General features: G+C 45.0%; 1 protein-coding gene across 1 annotated transcript in view; it reads right to left on the bottom strand.

The window, feature by feature from the left end:
• Window positions 1-942: 942 nt before the first annotated feature.
• Window positions 943-22033, bottom strand: part of HEBP1 (heme binding protein 1) — a 41594-nt gene continuing 20503 nt past the window's right edge. The window contains exons 2-4 of the mRNA XM_068971655.1: window positions 18704-18842; window positions 15948-16128; window positions 943-1546 (exon numbers count right to left, since the gene is read on the bottom strand). Of these exons, the coding sequence (XP_068827756.1) occupies window positions 1369-1546; window positions 15948-16128; window positions 18704-18842 (498 nt within the window). The 3' untranslated portion in view covers window positions 943-1368. The remainder of the gene's footprint in view (window positions 1547-15947; window positions 16129-18703; window positions 18843-22033) is intronic.

The raw sequence follows: 22033 nt of genomic DNA, 5'->3' as shown, positions 1-22033 counted from the left end.
GATCATACGGTAATTCTATTTTTAGCTTTCCGAGCAACCTCCTTACTGTTCTCCAAGGTGGGTGCACAAACTTACATTCCCACCAACAGTGTAGGAGGGTTCCCTTTTCTCCACACCCTCCCCAGCCTTTGTTATTTATAGACTTTTTAATGATGGCCATTCTGACCAGTGTGAGGTGGTACCTCATTGTAGTTTTGACTTGCATTTCTCTAATAATTAGTGATGTTGGACATCTTCTCATGTGCCTATTGGCCATCTGTATTTCTTCTTTGGAGAAATGTCTATAGGTCTTCCATCCATTTTTCGATTGGGTTGTTTGTTCTTTGCTGTTGAGTTGCATACAAGAATATTAATGGCATGGGAAGAGGGTTTGTGGTGGAATGCAGAGCATCCTTGTATGTGCAGCTCCAGAGAGCCTGCAGTCTTAAGGCTGTGAACCCAAGTGTTCCATCTAGAGCACAGTTTGAATATTTGCTAATATCTCTACTGTCTACTGTTTTGCAACTTAATCACACAACAATCTAAATCTAAAATACTGGCCATATGTTCTACTGTAGGCCCTGAAGAAGAGGAGAGGGATGAGCAAGGTCTTCTCATCAGCCTCTATTTTGGGAAATATGCAGACAAGCAAGGGGGCTGAAGTTGGGAAAAAAGACTGCTTTACTAGGCCACAGCTTGACAATCAGTCACCTTGGTCTCTGTTCCATTTTTCACTATTTAATCCAGAATGAAGATACACAACCTATTGATATTTCCTTGGCTGCTGTCCCCGTCTTTTCTTCATTCACTGTTTGCCACCCCATTACCTGTGTCCTCACCATGGGGCAGGAGACTGAAAGTCCTCCTTTCGTCATCTGAGGATGCTCCACTGTTTGGGGTTTTTGGGGATAGAAGAGAAAGTGACTAAACCACAGCAGGATTTGTTTTAGCTGTTTCAAGGCAAAGATCTTTATTTTTGGTTTCTTTTTAAAGAAAGCTCTTCTAAGAATTACATACGAAAGATCACGCATAAATCACGCTTCTTTGTGGATTGACAAAAATACAGTTTTCATGATTTTTAAAAATCTGTTTTTAGGGGATCCAGAGAGCTGGAAAAATGCTGCTGGGTTTTTCTGGCCTACCACTGAATTGTCTATAAGTCAATTATAGACACATGCGTTAGAAGAATGCACGTGTATCGTGGGTACATTATTTCCCACCAAGAGAAGCACAGCCTCAGCATCTGGACCGTGCTTATCTCAGGAAATTGGCAGTGACTGGCTCTGAGGGGAAGTTGGTTCTGCTGGAGCGGCATGGGGGCGCTGCTTCCTCCCAGGGGAAGTAGGCACAGATGCAGACACCCTCGGAGCTCGGGGCTCAGCCAGTGACTCATTCACTGCTCTTCACCAGCCAGACCTCGTTGCGACGTCCGTAGGGCTTCATGGGAGGGTCATACCCGGTGCAGAAGTAGAAGTCCGTCTGGTATGTGGCTGTGCTCTCCAGGGCGGACCGCAGCTGGGCGGCTTGGGCAGTGTAATCAGCTGCCTTAGCATAACCACCAAACTGCCTGGGGACACAGAGCAAGTTGCAGGTTAAGAAAGGGCAGAGTCTCGGAGAGAGGGGGGATTTTTTTTCCAAAAAAGTCACTCATCACTCTTATTTACAACAAGTAGGCTATAGCGGTAAGATTTCGCATCTGCCCCTTCCTACTGGGGTGGACTGAAGCTCGCTGAGCCTCAGAGCATCCTGTGTAAGATTCGGGTGCATGCGTGCTAAGTCACTTTAGTCATGTCCAACTCTCTGCAACCCCATGGGCTGTAGCCTGCCAGGCTCCTTTGTCCATGGGATTTCCCAGCAAGAATACTGGAGTGGTTGCTATTTCTTCCTCCAGGGGATCTTCCAGACCCAGGGACTGAACCTGAGTCTCTTATGTCTCCTGCGTTGGCAGGTGTGTTCTTTACCACTAACACCACCTGAGAACCCAAAATTGGAGTATGCTTCCCTTTCCTTCCAATTAATTATGAACATACAAGCATGGGTATAAAAAAACTAACGCGGAACCTGAAACACAGTACCATTGGCCCTCTGTATTGGTGGGTTCTGGGCTTGCAGACTCAATCAATGGCAGACTGAAAATATTTAGGGGGAAAAAAAACCTTCCAGAAAGTTTCAAAAAGCAAAACTTTCAACTTGCCACCTGCCACCAACTATTTGGTGGCTCAGTGGTAAAGAATCCCCCTGCAATGCAGGAGACTCAGGAGACAAGGGTTTGATCCCTGGGCCAGGAAGATCCCTTGGAGGAGGAAGCAGCAATCCACTCCAGTATTCTTGCCTGGGGAATCCCATGGACAGAGGAGTGTGGTGGGCTACAGTCTGCCCATAGGTTCACAAAGAGTCAGACATGACTGAGTGACTGAGCACAATGATACATATCAACATTTACATAGCATTTATAGTGATAGGTATTATAAGTAATCTAGAGATGATTTAAAGTATACAGAAGGATTATATGCCATTTTATATAAGGGACTTGAGCATCCTTGGATTTTGGTAATGGCGGGGTTCCTGGAACCAGTACTATACTAAAGGTGAGCTTCCTTTCCTTTCCTGAAATTTCCCCAAGAGATGGGAGGCCAACTTTTCCCAAGGCCAAGTCTTCATTGTTTTCTCTAGCTCCCTCTGCTGCCCCAGCTGCCTCTCTGTCTCCAGCTGGGGTGGGGGTGGGGGGAGAGGTGGAGGGGATAGGGGAGGACCAGGGTTGTTAGGGTGGAGATGGGGCACTGGATTCTCACACATCCTAGCTGGGACAAGTAGCAGCTTTGTTAAAATACAGAGAAGCCAAAGACAGGGACCCGAGGAAGCCCTGGGAGGGGTCCAAGGCAAGCTTGAAGCATGTGCCAAGAAATCACTTGGCTTGCCTGGAAAATCCCTTGGACGGGGGAGCCTGGTGGGCTGCAGTCCATGGGATCGCTAAGAGTCGGACATGACTGAGTGACTTCACTTTCACTTTTCACTTTCATGCATTGGAGAAGGACATGGCAACCCACTCCAGTGTTCATGCCTGGAGAATCCCAGGGACAGGGGAGCCTGGTGGGCTGCTGTCTATGGGGTCGCATAGAGTAGGACACAACTGAAGCGACTTAGTAGTAGCAGCAGCATACTCTGATATCCTGAATAGAGCAAAAATTAAATGGCTTTCTTTGTCATTTTTTTAAAATAAAAATCTCTATAATCCATCAGCCTGAAAACTACTTAATTAATATCAGTAGTCATCTGTTGGCCCAGGAAAGAAGCCACATTGTCTTTTCTTTCTTCCTGTACTTTTCAAGAGAGAATCTGAGTATTTCATGTTGATTGCTTGATTGGCTGCAGAGGGACTCTTTAAAAATACTAAAAAAAAAAAAATCAGGAATCCAGTACAAATCAAACATAAGCTGCTATCAATCATGTGCTCAGGGCATTATGTGAGGTTTTTACTCAGAAAGATGTCATTAAAAGTTGCAGAAATTAATTGGTACCGTTGAATGTAATGGCCTTTCCTGCCATAGTTTCTCAAATGTAAAGAAAAATAATGGATAACGTAAATTCCTTGTGGGATTCTTATAGATGTCTGCTTTGTTCTGTTATTGTTTATTGCAAATGTTATTACTGTGATCTACGGCCCTATCATGCTTTGTCTACCCTGCGCTGCTCTTCTGCAGCCCACAACAGCGGAGGGCTTCACTCATAAGCGCGGGCTGTGTTTATTTGGAAATTCTTTGCTTTCATATATTCCCAAAGTGTCTCCAGGTGTTCATTTTGTGTGTTTAAATTTTTATACAAAAACAGATTTGTTCTGATTGATTAAGTATTGACTTACACCATTTTTATAACAACTCTGAACCTTATTTAAGTTCAGGGTTTGTGTTCTGCTTTCCCAGAAGGTTTGAAATCAGTGTAATAATGGCTATTACTTTGTGTGAATCAATGGATTGAGATCCGTAATCTTTCTCAATAACAACATTGGTTTAATTAGCAGTGGTTTAAAATTTTGACTCTTAATTAAAGAACAATTTTATGTCTCTGTAAAAAAGTGTTTAAGGAAAATGAACTTTTTTGCATATTAGATACTGTCTTAATACTATACAGTCTGTAACTCCGTATCTGTTATATTAAAATTTTATCTAATACCACTAAACACTAACCTATTGTTTCTAGATATCTTGAAGTCATTTGTGGATGCCTATTCTTTTCTGATTCTATGGTACAAAACTCTAGAAATTCAGGAAAAGGGACAGCATGCCCCTTGGAAAATGTAATGAATTAAGCTTACAATTCTATTTTACTCATCTTTTGATTGTATTTTGTGAAATTTAGAGCATTTCTGGGTTATACTGTTTAAGACGTATCTTCAGAATTTTAATAGTTGAGATCATGTCAAATGTTAAAAAGTCTATAGTGAACAGTTAAATTCAAGGCCAAGATGGTTCATTCATTCACATATAGGGAAAAGAATTAACAGTTTACTGTGGAAACGAATGAAAACAACTGTTAGCATATATAAGATTAATAAAACTAAAACTCTAGGAAAAAAAAAAAAAAAAGAAATCACTTGGAATAAATCCCTGCATGCATGCATGCTAAGTTGCTCAGTCATGTCTGACTCTTTGTGACCTCATGGACTGCAGCCCACCAGGCTCCTCTGTCCATGAGATTCTCTAGGCAAGAATACTGAAATGGGTTGCCATACTCTCCTCTAGGGGATCTTTCTGACACCCCGTCTTTTACGTCTCTTGAATTGGCAGGTGGGTTCTTTACCACTAGCGCCACCTGGGAAGCCCAATAAATCCTTGCGTGTGTGTTTGTGTTGGTTGCTCAGTCATGTCTGGCTCTTTGCGACTCCATGGACTGTAGCCCACCAGGCTCCTCTGTCTACAGAATTTTCCAGGCAAGCATACTGAAGTGGGTTGCCATTTCCTACTCCAGGGGATCTTCCCCACCCAGGGATCGAACCTGGGTCTCCGGCATTGTGGGCAGATTCTTTGCCATCTGAGCTACCAGGGAAGATTCAATGAACCCCTTCTGCTGCTCAAATCCGGAAAGCCTTCGTTTTCTAGTAAGTAAAGAGAATTTTCCTAAATCAGGCATTTTTCTTGATGGCAGAAGGTGGAGACAGAGAAACAATAAAGCTCGTCTTTTCAAGACTATGACTCTCTCCTTGCGTCACTGCCTCTACTCCAAAGATTCATCCTGCGACCTCCCCTAAATATACCACTCTCAATCTGGGCTGCACTAAAATCTTTATTAGAGTCAGAGGACATCCCCATTTCTAATGAGCTTTATGACTCAAAGGCCTGAATCCACACCAAGCCAAGATTCGGCCAAATGCATTATTTTTGGTGGGGTTCTCTGACTCACGCTTTGCTCTTTTATGAGCAGTTAGTCAGGCTTGCTGAGCATTCAGCACGTACATCACAGGGCTACTGATCTGCAAATACCCAGGATTTCATCTTGAAGGAGCTGGTTATTCCAGTGTCTAGGTAACAGCTATGGAACACAGGGCTGAGACCAATTTGGGAGACCTGACGGTTAGTTCTTCAAGTCTATGCAAGAAAGAGTGTAAGGCTGATGGAGAAAGGTGAGTTCTAGCTTCACCGAGGCTCCAGTGAGATAAAACTGGATGAGGACACAGAGGGTGAACATTAAGGAGGTACTAGTTTGGCAATAAAAGCCCGTAAGATGCTGTGCTTACTTTCAAAGAATGTCTATAGATGAGGACCACCTGTCTGCAACCAATCAAATGCTGAACGGGGCGAGGGGCAGGAATTTGGTGCCTCTGCGGCCCCCTCTCATATATTGATACTGAGCTGTTTTCTGTGAAAATGGACGATGTTGGCTTTTTAAGCTACTGGTTTCTAGAAACACTCAAAGTAGTGGTTGGTCCTCAACCTTCTTCATTCATCAGCTGGAGGCAAAATGGATAGTTGTGGGCTCACATCTTAGCTCTGCTATTGTCTGTCTAGCTCCTGGTCTTGGGGAAGGGCTTTAATGTCTCTAGCCTTCTGGTCCTTCATCTGCTCAGTAGGGATGAGGGTGTCAATCTCAGAAAACTGTTGTGAAGATGACAGACGAGAAGACCCTGCAAACGACTCAGCCTCATGCCCATCACAGAGGAAGCTCACAGCAAACAGCAGGTATTGTTGTCATTGTACTTTGCAGTCCGCTCACAACAGCTGTTCAGTTCCCTGCCTCCCAAGCTGAGGGACAGAATGGCAACTGAGAGTAAGATCCAGAACCCAGGGCCTAATAACGAAGACCTGGCTCAAATGACAATCTCATTTTCTCAGTGAGGCCTCCTCTCGAAATGCTTTTTACCGTCTAATAGCACCCCCCTTCCCCATTCTTCCCTTACCCTTCCTCCCTCTGTTTCTTTCTTCCTCCTCTTCTATCCTTTTCTTTATTCAGCACTTCTCACCTTCTAACATATTGAATACTAAATAATTTATTCTAACATGCTGTATAAATTATTCATTGTTTACGGTCTGAGTTCCGTGGTAGGGAGACTCACGCCCCATGAGGGCAGTGATCCTGGTCACTCTTTGTCCACCAGCATATTCTGACCTAACACACATATCAGACCCCTTGGCTAAATGAACAATTTTGTGATAAACAATCAAAGTTGTTGTCTTTAGGCTGATAGACCTAAAGATGAGGGCACTGAATCTGCTGGCCTCCATATTCACTACCTTGTAGAATAAAATCTGAAGCACCTACTAAGGGCACAGTGGTGGGAATTCAAAGGAAGTGGACTGACTAGGGTCATGTTGAAGGTCATGCTAAGGACTCTGAGCGTGACCTTAGACACAGAGATGGAAGGGGTTTTAAAGTTAAGGGACTAGGGACTTCCCTGATGGTCCAGTAGTTAAGAATTGTGCTTCCACTGCAGAGGCACGGGTTCGAACCCTGGTCAGTGAACTAAACTCCTGCATGCCACAAGATGTGGCCCTCCCCACCTACCCCCGTAAAAAAGGTTAAGGGACTGCCATTATCAGACTGCAGTTTGAAGAGACCCCTCTGGAGGTGGTAGAGGGATGGGGAAGGGAGACATGGAGGCTAGGAACAGCCAAATGTGAGACAATGAAAGCCTGGACAAAGGCAAGTTTGGGATGTGAGTTGGAGAGTGGGGAGGCCAGGGCGAGGGGTGGGAGAAGGGAGGATTCTCGAGGGCTTCCAGTTAAGTCTCTGAGTGGAAACGGATGCCGCCAGCCAGAAGAGGGATTCTGAAGGGTCCCTTTGGAGAGGAAGGGTGAGTGGGTTCATCATCTGGTTTGGGACATGTTGATATGAAGGTGTCTCTTAGGAATGAACCACATTCATGCAATAGTCACTGTGCCCCTAAGCACATGGAGGGCATTGTGAAATCTCAGGCTCTGGGAAGAACTAGAGTCAGAGAAACAACTGGGGAAAAAGACGAGTCCAGTGACAGACACCCGGGCGTCACCCGTGAGTGAGTGCTGGCTGCGGTCATGGCCAAGAGGCAGACAAGGCCAGGTGATGAGCAAACAGGCATGCTGTTCTCGGGAATCCTAATCCCCAGGTGGTGGGAGGAGGGTGAGGACTCAGAAAAGGCCACTGAGAAGGAGCCGTCTGAGTCCAGGGAGACTCAGCAGAGTGATGTGGAGAACATCATCATTCATTCTTTCATTCATTGCTAAGTCATTTCAGTCGTGTCCGACTCTGTGCCACCCCACAGACGGCAGCCCACCAGGCTCCCCTGTCCCTGGGATTCTCCAGGCAAGAACACTGGAGTGGGTTGCCATTTCCTTTTCCAGTGCATGAAAGAGAAAAGTGAAAGTGAAGTCGCTCAGTTGTGTCTGACCCTCAGCGACCCCATGGACTGCAGCCTTCTAGGCTCCTCCATCCATGGGATTTTCCAGGCAAGAGTACTGGAGTGGGGTGCCATTGCCTTCTCCGCTTTCATTCATTACTGGAATAAAAATCCTTGACTCTTGATATTTATTCCCAGGCTGACTGAGACACTCGTAACGAGCATGAAAATTTCCCTATTGCTTCATCAAGGAAACAAACAAAGCTGGGTGAGCTGCAGAAAGATCCACGTGTGTTCCCTGCCTTCAGTCTGACCACCCCTCCCAAACCTCCACCACAGAACCGCACAAATAAGCCAGGACACCAAACCCTTCCAGGCCCGGGGCCCTAAGATGTGAAGGAGCAGCTCTGGCTGCCTCACTCCTCAGAGCTCAGCTTCCACGCTGCACCTGGAAGATAACCGTGTGGTGCCCCATTCTCCAAGTCCACAGGCATGTTTGCACCTGTTGAGGAATGCTCGTAAGCTTGTTGAGCTCCTCAAAAGAAATAAATGAGAAGTCTATAGATTAGACTGTATACAAGTCTGTTAACAAGAGTCTAAGTCTCCATCTTCAAAGCTGCTCACCTCCAGGGCTGTCTTTTTTATCTTATTCAACGTCAGAGTTCAGGATTCCTGAGAATTTGGTTGCCATGGGAACTGAGAAAGAAAACACACACCCTGGATTCCAGAAATACAAAAGGAACTGACTAAAAGGTCCGGAAGAGTTGGGGTGGAGGGGGATGATGAAGGTGGGCTAGCAGATGGAAGCTCTGGTCCAAAGTTCAAAAAATGATCAAGTGTTGTTTTTCAGGGAGTGCAGTGAGAGGAGAAGAAATGGAATGACTCTGAGCCTGACCATTCGGTCTAGAACTTTCGCAGTCTACAGGTCAGCACAGATTTGTGGAGAGTCTGCTATGCAGGAAGCTCCTGTGCTAGGCAAGAGAAGCCTAAGACAAAGAGCTGATAATTCCATGTCAATGGGAAGGATGCATAACACCATATGGCATTCCATTTGATCGGACGGAGCCAGGCTTAACAGGTTGAGAATCACCGAGCAGGAAACACGCGCTTGACAACAGAGAGCCGTAAAGATGATGGGGAAGTCCTTCTGCCCTGGCAAGGTCCAACTGTAGTGGTCAGGACAGAAACACAAAAATTGTGCAGGACAGGAGAAAAGATTAGAATGGAGGTACATACGGAACGCTCTCGGGGCAAGGAACAAGGAATGATTGGTTCCGACTTAGAACGTGAAGGGGAGGAGGCTAAGGAGGATGTGACATCAAGCTGTTATTGCTGGAGCATCTCTTGTGTTGCTGGCAACGAACAGGACCAAAATTCCTGCCAATGAGCAGAGACTGGGGAGGGGCTGAGAGGCGCTGGGTGAGTGAGTGAAGGTCTGGTCGTGGATGTTGTATGTGTGGGTGTAAGTGGGCTTTGGGAGGTGGAGATGGGATGCTCTGAGGCCAGGTGGAACCCTGGAGTGGGGCTGTGTTGTAGAGGACAGCATGTGCCACGACAAGGCTCTTTACTCGGTAGGATTCACTGCCTGGTGGAACCTTTGGGGACCTAACCCAAAGCCTATCCCTCTCCCGTCTGGTTTTACTACTACCCTGGGCTTGGTCCCAACCTCGGGGTGTGCCTCAGGCAGAGGCAGGCGAGGCCCACAACCAGAGTCGAACAGAAGGGGGCGGTAGCGCCATCGGTGGTCCTTAGCTTTAGGGCTGGAGGAGACAAAGGGACGGGTCAGAAGGGGCAGAAGTGGAAGAACTAGAAATGCTCAAGAGGCCTTGCAACAGTTCAGGCAAGAGATGATGAAGACTGTGGCTTAAGGATGGAGGGGAATGCACAGCAGGGGGTGATGAGGACTCGGCTAGCAACTGATGTGGAGGACGGAGGAGTCAGGATGGATCTGAACGGGATGGGGAGGGTGGAGGGGGCCTCTAGGAAGGCAGAGCTCAGAACACAGTGGGAGGGAATCTGAGTTGCACTAGGGCATGGGGATTTGGGGGCTTCCCAGGTGGTGCTAGTGGTAAAGAATCTGGCTGCCAATGCAGGAGAAATAAGAGACACAGGTTCGATCCCTGGGTGGAGAAGATCCCCTGGAGGAGAGCACGGCAACCCACTCCAGTACTCTTGTCTGGAGAATCAATGGATAGAGGAGCCTGGCGGGCTATAGTCCTTTGGGTCGAAAAGAGTTAGAAGCGATGGAAGCAACTGAACACGGCACACACAGCGCAAAGGAGGTTTACTTGGCGATACCTCCCAGGAAACTTGGGACAAAAGGCAGCAGCACAAGCCCTGCTGATTTGGGTTCATCTACCTGGAAATGAATGACCGAAAGCCCCCTGTAAGCACCAGTTTGTAAAAGACCAGAGGAACAGCTGTTAACTCTTAATTCCTCATAGACTTCTATTCATTTAAAAAGCAGCATTTGTTTTTTAGTACATACTACTAATCAATGGACATCACAAGGTCACAAAACAGGAAGACTGAGTTAAGGATGCGCCGTGTATCTGAAGGGTTTCCTGGGTGGCACTGGTGGAATAGAACCCGCCTGCCCAATGCAGGAGCTGAAGGAGACACAGGTTCAATCCCTCCCATGAGGAGGGCATGGCAATCCACTTCAGCATTCTTGCCTAGAGAATCCCATGGACAGAGGAGCCTGGCAGGCTATAGTTCACAGGGTCGTAGAGAAGCTGACATGACTGAAGTGGGTTGGCGCCCAATGTATTCGAAACAGTGCTTGTGCCTTCGGCTATGTCTTTAACTGCCTTCCACAGAAAGGCACTTTAAAGTGCACACTCGACTATGCAGTGACACCAAGTGGCAAGTAGAGGAATGATCAGATACTAAAAGCATCAAAGATAAAGTCAGTGTTAGTTGCTCAGCCGCGTCTGACTCTTTGCGACCCCATGGACTGTAGCCTGCCAGGTTCCTCTGTCCACGGAATTTTCCAGGCAAAAATACTGCAGTGGGGTGTCATTCCCTTCTTCAGGGCATCTTCCCGGCCTAGGGACTGAAATCCAAGAAAGCCCATCAGAGATAATAAACAGGCTAAAAAAAAAATTCACTAAGCTATGCTAGACACTCTCCTGTGTTTAAGAGAAGAGAGAAGTTCCTTTAAATTGCAGTAAAGGAAACTTCCACAGACTTGCCTTGAAAATTACCTTTTGAAGAGTCCCTTTTCCACCATAGGGTAGCAGGGTTCCTTGGCAAAATGGCTAATTTCAGCTCTAAAGCAAGAAACATTAAGATGTGCTTAAAATATCTTGTCCTACCAATAACCAAGGGAGCTACTGGAGATTACCAGGGTCATGTCAAAAGGACCAAGAAACCAACTTGAAGAGGCTCTCACTGGCCAAAGCTGGGACAATTTGAACATCAATGAGAATAATAACTGCAAAGAATTAAAACACATCAAATATGTTTGAATTCATATCTTTATATTGATACTCAGAAAACAGAGATCAACACTATCTCCCCTTTGGAGGATGTTAAGAAAAGAAGTCATTATTCTGGAAACTGATAAAGAGAAGGCATCAAGCTAAAGAGAAAGTATCTGGCCTTCTCTCTGTGACTCTGTCTTAGGGAAACCAAACAGTAGATGTGGGAAGGTTCTCTTTACCAAAGTGTTCTGGCTAAAAAGGGCTTTCCTGCTGGCTCAGTTGATAAGGATTCCGCTTGCAATGCAGGAGACTTGGTTTTGATCCCTGGGTTGGGAAGATCCCCTGGAGTAGGAAATGGCAACCCACTCTAGTATTCTTGCCAGGGAAATTCCACGGTCAGAGGAGCCTGGAGGGCTACAGTCCACGGGGTCACAAGGAGTCAGACACGACTGAGTGACTTAACACTTTCACTTTTCTTTCACTCTCAGGGCCTACCCTATATGTACTAGACAACGGTGAGAGTGAGCGCCTCCTTAAATTTTGCACAACAGGCACCCCGCTTCCCCACCTTACTTCCTGCCATGTGAAAAGATCGTCTTGCCATTCTCTAAGTAGAGTTTGCTTTCTCTGCAGCCTCTGCAGTGAAGGCTGCAAAGTCTGAAAGAGGACTGCGGTGGGAGTTGGAGGTTCCAGTTCCAGCTGTCCAGCTGCAGTGCACACATTGTCCTCTGGGGGGCTCTGCATCACGCAGTCTAGGACTGCCCAGAGCAGCCAAGCTTACATTCTCAGCATTAGTGTACCGGAGGAGCCTGGTGGGCTGCAGTCCATGGGGTCGCGAAGAGTCGGACACGACTGAGCGACTTCACTTTCACTTTTCACTTTCACGCATCGGAGAAGGAATTGGGAACCCACTCCAGTGTTCTTGCCTGGAGGATTCCAGGGATGGGGGAGCCTGGTGGGCTGCCGTCTATGGGGTCGCACAGAGTTGGATACAACTGAAGCGACTTAGCAGCAGCAGCAGCAGCAGCAGTGTTGAAAGCTGCACCCTTGTGGGTGGAGCTGGAGCAGGGCAGATAAATAACTAAGTTTGGAGACCCGAGGAGTGGACAAAAACTGTCCAGTGGGAGATTATTTGTATATTTTTCACGAGGTTGTTCTAGAGCAGATCCCTGGTGAAGCTCCTGGTCTCACTCGTCTGTCCATGGTTTCACACCTGTCACACAGGAGGATTTTAGCAAATGGGAAGTCACTGATTATCCCGAAGAGACTTGACTTCTGAGGAGAGGCTGAGGCCTAAAGAATAAAATTATGAAAACACGTGCACCTGTTGTTCTCTATAGTCAAGGGACCTGGACCCCATGTGAGGCCCTGGAAATAAGACCAGAACAATAGGATGCATGTGTGGCCTGCTAAAAGCCCACAGACCATGAATAGCACTCCCTGCCCGTCTGGCATTCAAGGGCAATGTGGGGAGTTCAAGGGGGGGTAGAGATATCTCCAGCCCCTTATGCTCCCCAGGTGTTCATGACCCCAAACTACAGACTAACCTAGATATTCTGATTCTCCCAGAATTCTGCTGTGGCTAATGTAGGTGTCCAGCTTCAGCTGGGGTTGGGAGGATATTCTCTATATCCACATCAATTTGGCAACAGGCAAAGGCATTCAACATGGGCTTCCCAGGTGGCACAGTGGTAAAGAATCTGGCTGCTGATGCAAGAGACACAAGAGACGTGGCTTTGATCCCTGGGTCAGGAAGATCCCCTGGAGAAGAAAATGGCAACCCACTCCAGTATTCTTGCCTGGGAAATTCCATGAACAGAGAAGCCTTGTGGGCTATATAGTCCATGGGGTTATAAAGAGTCAGACACAACTGAGCAACTGAGCACACACACAGCACATAATGGCATTTACTTAGATACAAGGCAAATGTTTGTGTGCTGTAGGCTGAAGAAATTCTGAGAGAAACTGTTAGTACTCAGTATTTCTTACTTAATTCATCAATGAGTTTTGAAAGAGAAGTTAAGAAACAGTCCCATTTACAATTGCATCAAAAAGAACAAAATACCCAGGAATAAATTTCACCAAGGAAGTGAAAGATTTTCACACCCAAAACTATAAAACATTAGTGGAAAATCTGGAGAAGACAAAAATAAATGAAAAGATTCCAGGCTCATGGGTTAGAACTAATATTGTTCAAGTGTCCATACAACTCAAAGCAATCTACAGATTAAATGCAATCCCTATCAAAATTCCAATGGAATTTTCTTTTTAAACAGAAATAAATCTTAAAATTTGTATGGAACCACAAAAGACCCTGAATCTGGAGAAACAAGAACAAGGCTGAAGGCATAACATTTCCTGCTTTCAAGGCTATATTACAAAGCTATCATTATCAAAACAGTATGATATTGACATAAAAACAGATGCATAGATCAATGGACCAGAATAGAATGCCCCAAAATAAACCCATGCATATATGGCCAACTAATTTTTAACAAAAGAGCTGAGAATGTACAACAGGGAAAGGACAGTCTCCTCAATAAATTGTGTTGGGAAAACTGGACAGTCAAATACAAAATACTGAAAATGGACCACTTTTTTTTTTTTAAACTTTTGCCCACACTGTGTGGCGTGTGGAATCTTAGTTCCCCCACCAGGGATCAAACTCATGTTCCCTGCAATGGAAGCATCAAAACTTAACCAATGGACCACCAGGCAAGTCCCTGGACCACTATTTTACACCATACACAAAAATCAACTCAAAGTACATAAAAGACTTAAACATAAGACCTGAAACTGTAAAATTCTTAGGAGAAACCATAGAGGGTAGCCTCCTTGACACCAATCTCGACAATGATGGTTTTTTTTTTTTGGTATTTGACACCGAAAACACAGGCAACAAAAGCAAAACTAAACAAGTGAGACTACATCAAACTAAAAAGCTTCTGCACAGCAAAGGAAAAAGGCAAACTGTTAAACAGGAGAAACTGTTTGCAAATCATACATACGTAATGGGTTAATATCCAGTATATGTTAAAAAATCCTATAACTTGAGACTAAAAAACTCCAAACAATCTAACTAAAAAAATGGGCAGAGGATCTGAATAGACATTTTTCCAAAGAAGACATACAAATGGGCAAAAGGTATATAATAAGGTGTTCAACATCACTAGTCAGCAGGGGAATGCAAATCAAAGCCACAACGAAATGTCACTTCACATTTGTTAGAATGGCTACTATGAAAAAGACAAGAAGTAACAAGTGTAGAGAAAAGGGAATCCTTGTGTAAAGCTGGTGGGAATGTAAATTGGTGCAGCCATTATGGAAAACAGTATGGAAATTCCTCGAAAAAATTAAAAATAGAAGCACATGATCGAGCAATTCCACTTCTGGGTATATATCTGCAGGAAATGAAACCACTAACTTGAAGAGATAGTGGCTCCCCTATGTTCAAAGGAGTGCCAATTTACCAACAGCCAAGACTTTTGAGAGTCCCTTGGACTGCAAGGGGATCCAACCAGTCCATTCTAAAGGAGATCAGCCCTGGGTGTTCTTTGGAAGGAATGATGCTAAAGCTGAAACTCCAGTACTTTGGCCACCTCATGAGAAGAGTTGACTCATTGGAAAAAGACTGATGCTGGGAGGGATTGGGGGCAGGAGAAGAAGGGGACGACAGAGGATGAGATGGCTGGATGGCATCACGGACTCGATGGATGCGAGTCTGAGTGAACTCCGGGAGCTGGTGATGGACAGGGAGGCCTGGCATGCTGCGATTCATGGGGTCACAAAGAGTCGGACACGACTGAGCGACTGAACTGAACTGAACTGAACCGAACTGAACTGAATAGACAGATGAATGGATAAAGAAGATGTGGAATATATGTACAGTGAAATATTATTCAGCCATAGAAAGAAGGAAATCTTGCCATTTGTGATGATATGGATTAACTTTGAAGGCATCATGCTAAATGAAATAGGACAGACAGAGATAGGGGAATACTGTATTATCTCACTTTTGGACTCAGAGGGAGAGGGAGAGGGTGGGATGATTTTGGAGAATGGCATTTTATCATGTATACTATCATGTAAGAATTGAATCGCCAGTCCATGTCTGACGCAGGATACAGCATGCTTGGGGTTGGTGCATGGGGATGACCCACTGAGATGTTATGGGGAGGGAGGTGGGAGGGGGGTTCATGTTTGGGAACACATGTAAGAATTAAAGATTTTAAAATTAAAAAAAAAAATCTGAACTCATATACACACAGAACAGACTGGTGGTTGCCATAGGGTGGGGAGGTGAGGGGGTGGGAGATATGGGTAAAGGTGGTCAAAAGGTAGAAACATCCTGCTATAAAATAAATTAGCTCTGAGGATATAAGGTATAGCAAAGTGACTCGAGTTAACCACACTGTATGTTGCACTACATGTTTGAAAGTTACTAAGAGAGTGGATCTTTTTTTTTTTTTTTTAAAGAGAGTAGATCTTAAGATTTCTCATCTCAGGAAAAAGACTTGGAATTTTGTCAAATGAAAGATGCTAACTTTCATTGGTAATCATTTCATAAATATGTAATCAAAGCATTATTTTGCACACTTGAATGCAATATTATGTATCAGTTATAGCTCAAAACTGGAAAAAAATAATTTAAATGCAAATGTTCATGGCAGATTATTCAAGAAGTGATTATGGAAATCAAGTGCTACCCTTGGATGACCAAAGAATTGTCTCCTTACGTGGAATAGACAGTGATGCCTTCCCTGTCTTCGATCTTAATGCTGTCATCGCTGGGAGCCGGCGGGTCGCTTTGAAACTTGTTTGGAATCCGGAACCAGACTTTTAATTTATTCTGTAGGTTCCCATCGTCACTGGGGAACACAGCAAAGGAGATAGGAACTGTCATCCCCATTCCGAGTCCTGGAAACACAAAAGCCCCACAGAGAGACATGGGTTTTAGAGATAGAACCTACTCAGGCCCATGGACCATCTGCTGGTCTCATTCTTCTTTCAAGACAATATTTGTTGTTCTTGAAATTTATAATAGGCATTTCAGGGATTAGCATGTATCAACACACACATATAAAGTACCTCTTAATTGTACATACTAGAGGTAGGAAGGTAGTGATTCAAACTTGTCTGGAAAAAAATTATTTTGCAATATATATCAAGACTATAAATATATCAGTACCCAATTACTTCCCAGGTGGTACAGTGGTAAAGAATCCACCTGCCAATGCAGGAGATACATGTTTGACCCCTGGGTCAGGAAGATCCCCTGGAGAAGGTACCTGGAGAAGATGCCCCGGCAGCCCAGTCCAATATTCTTGCCTGGGAAATTCCATGGACAGAGGATCCTTGTGGGCTACAGTCCATGGGGTTGCAAAAGAATCGGACACAACTTAGCGACTAAACAACAACAGAGTACTTCCTGTCTAATTGCTGACTTTCTATTTTCCATTTTTGGCTGTGTTGGGTCTTCACTGCTGTGCACGGGCTTTCTCTAGTTGCAGAGAGTGGGGGCTGCTCTCTAGTGGCGATGCTCGGGCTTCTCATTGCAGTGGCTTCTCTTGCTGCAGAGCACGGGCGCTGGGCACACGAGCTGCAGTAGCTGTTGTGCACGGGCTTAGCTGCCCCATGGCACCCCACTTGCCTGCACTGGCAAGCGCATTCTTAACCACTATACTGCCAGAGAAGTCATAATTGTTGATTTTAATGAAATAATCTAAAATATGAAAAAGGCTATTTAGGGAACAGGATTTTCCTTGCAGCAGAACTTATAATTGTGAAAAACTGAGATATGTTCAAAAGAGGAATATGTCTAAGTAAATCACAGGCACATGATACAATACGATCTAGCTATGAATAGTCATGCTTAGGACTAGTTAGCTACAGTGGAAAATAATTATGAAATAAGGAACAGAAACAGGATATATTGCACAAACACTACGATTACATATTGTGTGTGAGTTGCTCAGTCATGCCCAACTCTTTGCAACTCCATGAACTGCAGCCCATCAGGCTCCTCTGTCTATGGAATTCTCCAGACAAGCATACTGGAGTGGGTTGCTATTTGCTACTCCAGGGGATCTTCCTGACCTAGGGATTGAAACTGGGTCTCCTGCATTGTGGGCAGATTCTTTACCATCTGAGCCACCAAGATGATTACATTTTAAAAACCTATTAAAAAGCCCTGAAAATACATTCAAAGATGACAATGATTACATTAGAAAAGATGGACTGGGGTGCTGTTTTGTTATTTTCAAAAATGTTTGATGAATTTATAATTTTTACACATATTTTATTCTGAAGAAAATTTATGACAGTGCTAAGAAGGAAAAGACTTCTTTGTGTCCTACTGGTCGACTTATGTCCAAAGCTTGATTTCTTTGGTTCTAGCAAATATTACTAAGCTTGATACGAGCTTCTTTCTCATTTATCAACTTGAGATATATCCTAAATATTAAACACATTTTTTTTTTCATCTTGTACTCTGAACCATTTTGGGTTTGTACTGATTCTAAACTGCAGGCCAAGTTAGAGAGCTTAAGAGTTAAATGAAAGTCGCTCAGTCGTGTCCAACTCTTTGTGACCCCATGGACTATACAGTCCATGGAATTTTCCAGGCCAGAATACTTGAGCGGGTAGCCTTTTCCTTCTCCAGGGGATCTTCCCAACCCAGGGATCGAACCTAGGTCTCCCACATTGTGGGTGTATTCTTTACCAGCTGAGCCACAAGGGAAGCCCTTAAGTGTTAAAGTCCTGTTTAAATATGGTTTACATGCAAACAGGTACACTGAAACTTCAGGCCTCTCATTTTATCATAAGAACAGGGAGGCAGCCGGCATGGACTACCAGGTCTTACTATAATTAGACCATGCCATGTGGCTTGCAGGATCTTAGTTCCCTGACCAGGGATCAAATCTTGGACCCCAGCAGTAAGAACACTAAGTACTAACCACTGGACTGCCAGGGAATCCCCATAGACTGTCAAGTGTTTCAGAAGGGGACTAAGAACTCTCAGTCTCTTCATTTGCCAGAACAGAGCTGGGGACCAGCCACGCTCATCACTCACTGATCTTCAGAACCCCATAGAATCTGAGCTACTAGGGCGCTGACGAGATTTTCGGCCTGGGGGCAGAGGTCTCAAGTCAGAGGTCGGCTTTGTTCTGTGGCCTGGCTTACCACAGACACACCTTACCCAGTTCACCAATCCAAAGAAAAGCACTGTAATGTTAAAAAAATAACAAACGAACAAACAAATAAAGCGTGCGTCTTCATACAGGGGAGAGAAGCATGAACTCAGTGCTACTGGGCGGGCATGAAGTCAGCAGGTCTCCCCAAAGTCCCCCTGCCCACACAGTGCAGCAAGGTCACATGACACCGAAACAGGAAGTGACAGGTGTCTTGGGGACCCTTCCTGTGTTTTCCATCGATGACGTGAGGCTGCAGCACTGGCCCGCGTGACCGGAGCCCATCCTTCAGGGACACTCACCCTTATCATTGGAGCCTCCCACATACTTCATGACTTTCGGCATGGCCTCCCTCAGAGCCTCATCCACAGGCTTATCTGTCACTTCCACTGTGGCAAACTTCCCGCCTTCACAGGCCCTCTCCTCGTAGAAGACATCTCCCTGGAGGCAGAGAAGGCACAGCACTGAAGAGGTGTAAGGGAGCAACCTGCGATGACTCTCAAAGTGTTAGTCACTCAGTCGTGTCCGACTCTTTGTGACCCAGGGGACTGTAGCCTCTGTCCAGGGAATTCTCCAGACAAGAAAACTGGTATGGGTAGCTATTCCTTTCTCCAGGGGATCTTCCTGACTCAGAGATCGATCCTAGGTCTCCCACATTGCAGGCAGATTCTTTACCATCTGAGTCACCAGGGAAGCCCCTACAAGCAGTAAAAGTCCGGTTACAAGAGGCACAAGCTGCTAAGGAACTTTCCATAATGAGCCCAACTCTGGTGACAGTGGAAGAGACAGGCCGGAGTATGAAGGACCATAAGAAATGGACTCTGAGAGTTCTTACAGACCTAGAGACAGCAGAGAGGGGATTGCTGCCAACGAGGAAGGATTTGGGAGGAAGTGACAGGGCAGCTGATTTCTCAGGGGCACGGGGATGTCGCTTAGTGAGACGGGCTGGGAAGAGGAGTCACATCTGGGAGTGCAGTGTGAACTGAATTACTCTGATTCTTCTTGAATTACAGACCTGCTACTAGATTGAGGCTGGTCTTGGGGCCTCAGAGTTTTGTGGGATTGGCGTTGTATTGGTTTCACCCTTTGCCATATTGTAAAGCAGTGCCTTCAAACTTAAAAAGAAAATCACAATCCATAACAAGAAATATTTTTATATCATGCCTTATCAAGAACATGAAACCTCATATAATCAACATTCTCAGAGAAATAATAGAAGATATCACGTCCCAAACCACCCAGAACAGCCCCAGAATGCTGTAAAAACAGAATGGTCTGAGATCAAAGAGCTCTGGGAAATTAAAAATATAACAGGTGAAAAAATTCGGTAGAAAGGTTGGAAGATAAAATTGAAGGAAATATTTTAGAAAGTCAAGTAAATAGGCAAAGATGTAGAAAACAGAAAAGGAAAAGGATCACGCCAAGAGATCCAACATCTGAACAATAAGAGGTCTAGGGAAAGAGAGGACTTCCCAGGTGGCTCAAGGGTAAAGAATCTGCCGACCAGTGCAGCAGACACAGGAGACCAGGGTTTGATCTCTGGGTTGGGAAGACCCCTGGAGGAGGAAATGGCAACCCACTCCAGTTTTCTTGCTGGGACAATTCCATGAACAGAGGAGCCTGGCATGCAACAGTGCACGGGGGTTGCAAATAGTTGGATATGACTTTGCGATTGAGCATGCATGCACACAGGAAAAGAGAAAACAAAATGGCAAAGGAGGAAACAAACAGCTACAATGACAACCCCACAAAACTCTGAGGCCCCAAGAGTGGCCTCAATCTAGTAGCAGGACTGCCTTTCAAGAAGAATCAGAGTAGCTCTGTTCGCACTGCACTCCCAGTCACGACTCCTCTTCCCAGCCCGGCTCACTAAGCACATCCCCTGAGAAATCAGCTGCACTGTCACTTCCCCTTCAAAACTTCCTCCTTGGCAGTGATCTCTTCCTGCATTGAGTCTCTGTGCTCAAGTCATTATCTTTACCCTACAGACCCACACAGCTCTCCTCCAGCCCTCTTCCTCCTCCTTGCCCTTTGACGTCTCATTATGATATTGGGCTTCCCTGGTGGCTCAACTGGTAAAGAACGTGCCTGGCAATGCAGGAGACCTAAGACATCGGTTCAACCCCTGGCTTGGGAAGATCCCCTGGAGAAGAAAATGACAACCCACTCCAGTATTCTTGCCTGCAGAATCCCACGGACAGAATCCTCCCCTGGAGGGCTACAGTCCATGGGGATGCAAAGAGTCAGACAAGACCGAGCACACACACACAAACGCGATATAATTTTGCATTCCCAAACATACAGTAGAGCAGTGCTTCCAAACTAAGAAAAAAAACAACCCAGAATCCAGAACAAGAAATCCATTTTTACATCATGCCCTATCATGGACATACATGTCTGAAGCAAAGTTTCACAAAATAACACTTTACCCTTATGGACTGGATGCACGATGATACATGCCTTTTCTTTTCTTAATTGGAGTATAGTCAATTTACAATGTTGTGTTAGTTTCAAGTGTACAGCAAAATGATTCAGACATATATGTATATTCTTTTTCAACATTGAAATCATATTGATTATATTCTTTGCAGACAAAGATGGAGAAGCTCTATACAGTCAGCAAAAATAAGACGGGCAGCTGACTGTGGCTCAGATCATGAACGCCTTATTGCCAAATTCAGACTAAAACTGAAGAAAGTAGGGAAAACCACTAGACCATTCAGGTATGACCTAAATCAAATCTCTTATGACTATACAGTGGAAATGAGAAATAGATTTAAGGGACTAGATCTGATAGACAGAGTACCTGATGAACTATGGACGGAGGTTCGTGACACTGTACAGGAGACAGGGATCAAGATCATACCCAAGAAAAAGAAATGCAAAAAAGCAAAATGGCTGTCTGAGGAGGCCTTACAAATAGCTGTGAAAAGAAGGGAAGCGAAAAGGAAAGGAGAAAAGGCAAGATATTATACCCATTTGAATGCAGAGTTCCAAAGAATAGCAAGGAGAGATAAGAAAGCCTTCCTCAGCGATCAATGCAAAGAAATAGAGGAAAACAATAGAATGGGAAACACTAGAGATCTCTTCAAGAAAATCAGAGATACCAAGGGAACATTTCATGCAAAGACTGGCACAATAAAGGACAGAAATGGTAGGGACCTAACAGAAGCAGAAGATATTAAGAAGAGGTGGTAAGAATACACAGAAGAACTGTACAAAAAAGATCTTCATGGCCTAGATAATCACGATGGTGTGATCACTCACCTAGAGCCAGACATCCTGGAATGTGAAGTCAAGTGGGCCTTAGGAAGCATCACTACGAACAAAGCTAGAGGAGGTGATGGAATTCCAGTGGAGCTATTTCAAATCCTGAAAGATGATGCTGTGAAAGTGCTGCACTCAATATGCCAGCAAATTTGGAAAACTCAGCAGTGGCCACAGGACTGGAAAAAGTCAGTTTTCATTCCAATCCCAAAGAAAGACAATGCCAAAGAATGCTCAAACTACCACACAATTGCACTCATCTCACACGCTAGTAAAGTAATGCTTAAAATTCTCCAAGTCAGGCTTCAGCAATACGTGAACTGTGAACTTCCAGATGGTCAAGCTGGTTTTAGAAAAGGCAGAAG

This window comes from Capricornis sumatraensis, chromosome 4 (assembly GCF_032405125.1).
Source record: "Capricornis sumatraensis isolate serow.1 chromosome 4, serow.2, whole genome shotgun sequence".
NCBI classification, from domain to species: Eukaryota; Metazoa; Chordata; class Mammalia; order Artiodactyla; family Bovidae; genus Capricornis; species Capricornis sumatraensis.
Note: the sequence above shows the minus strand (reverse complement) of the source record. Positions and strands in the feature narration are given on the sequence as shown.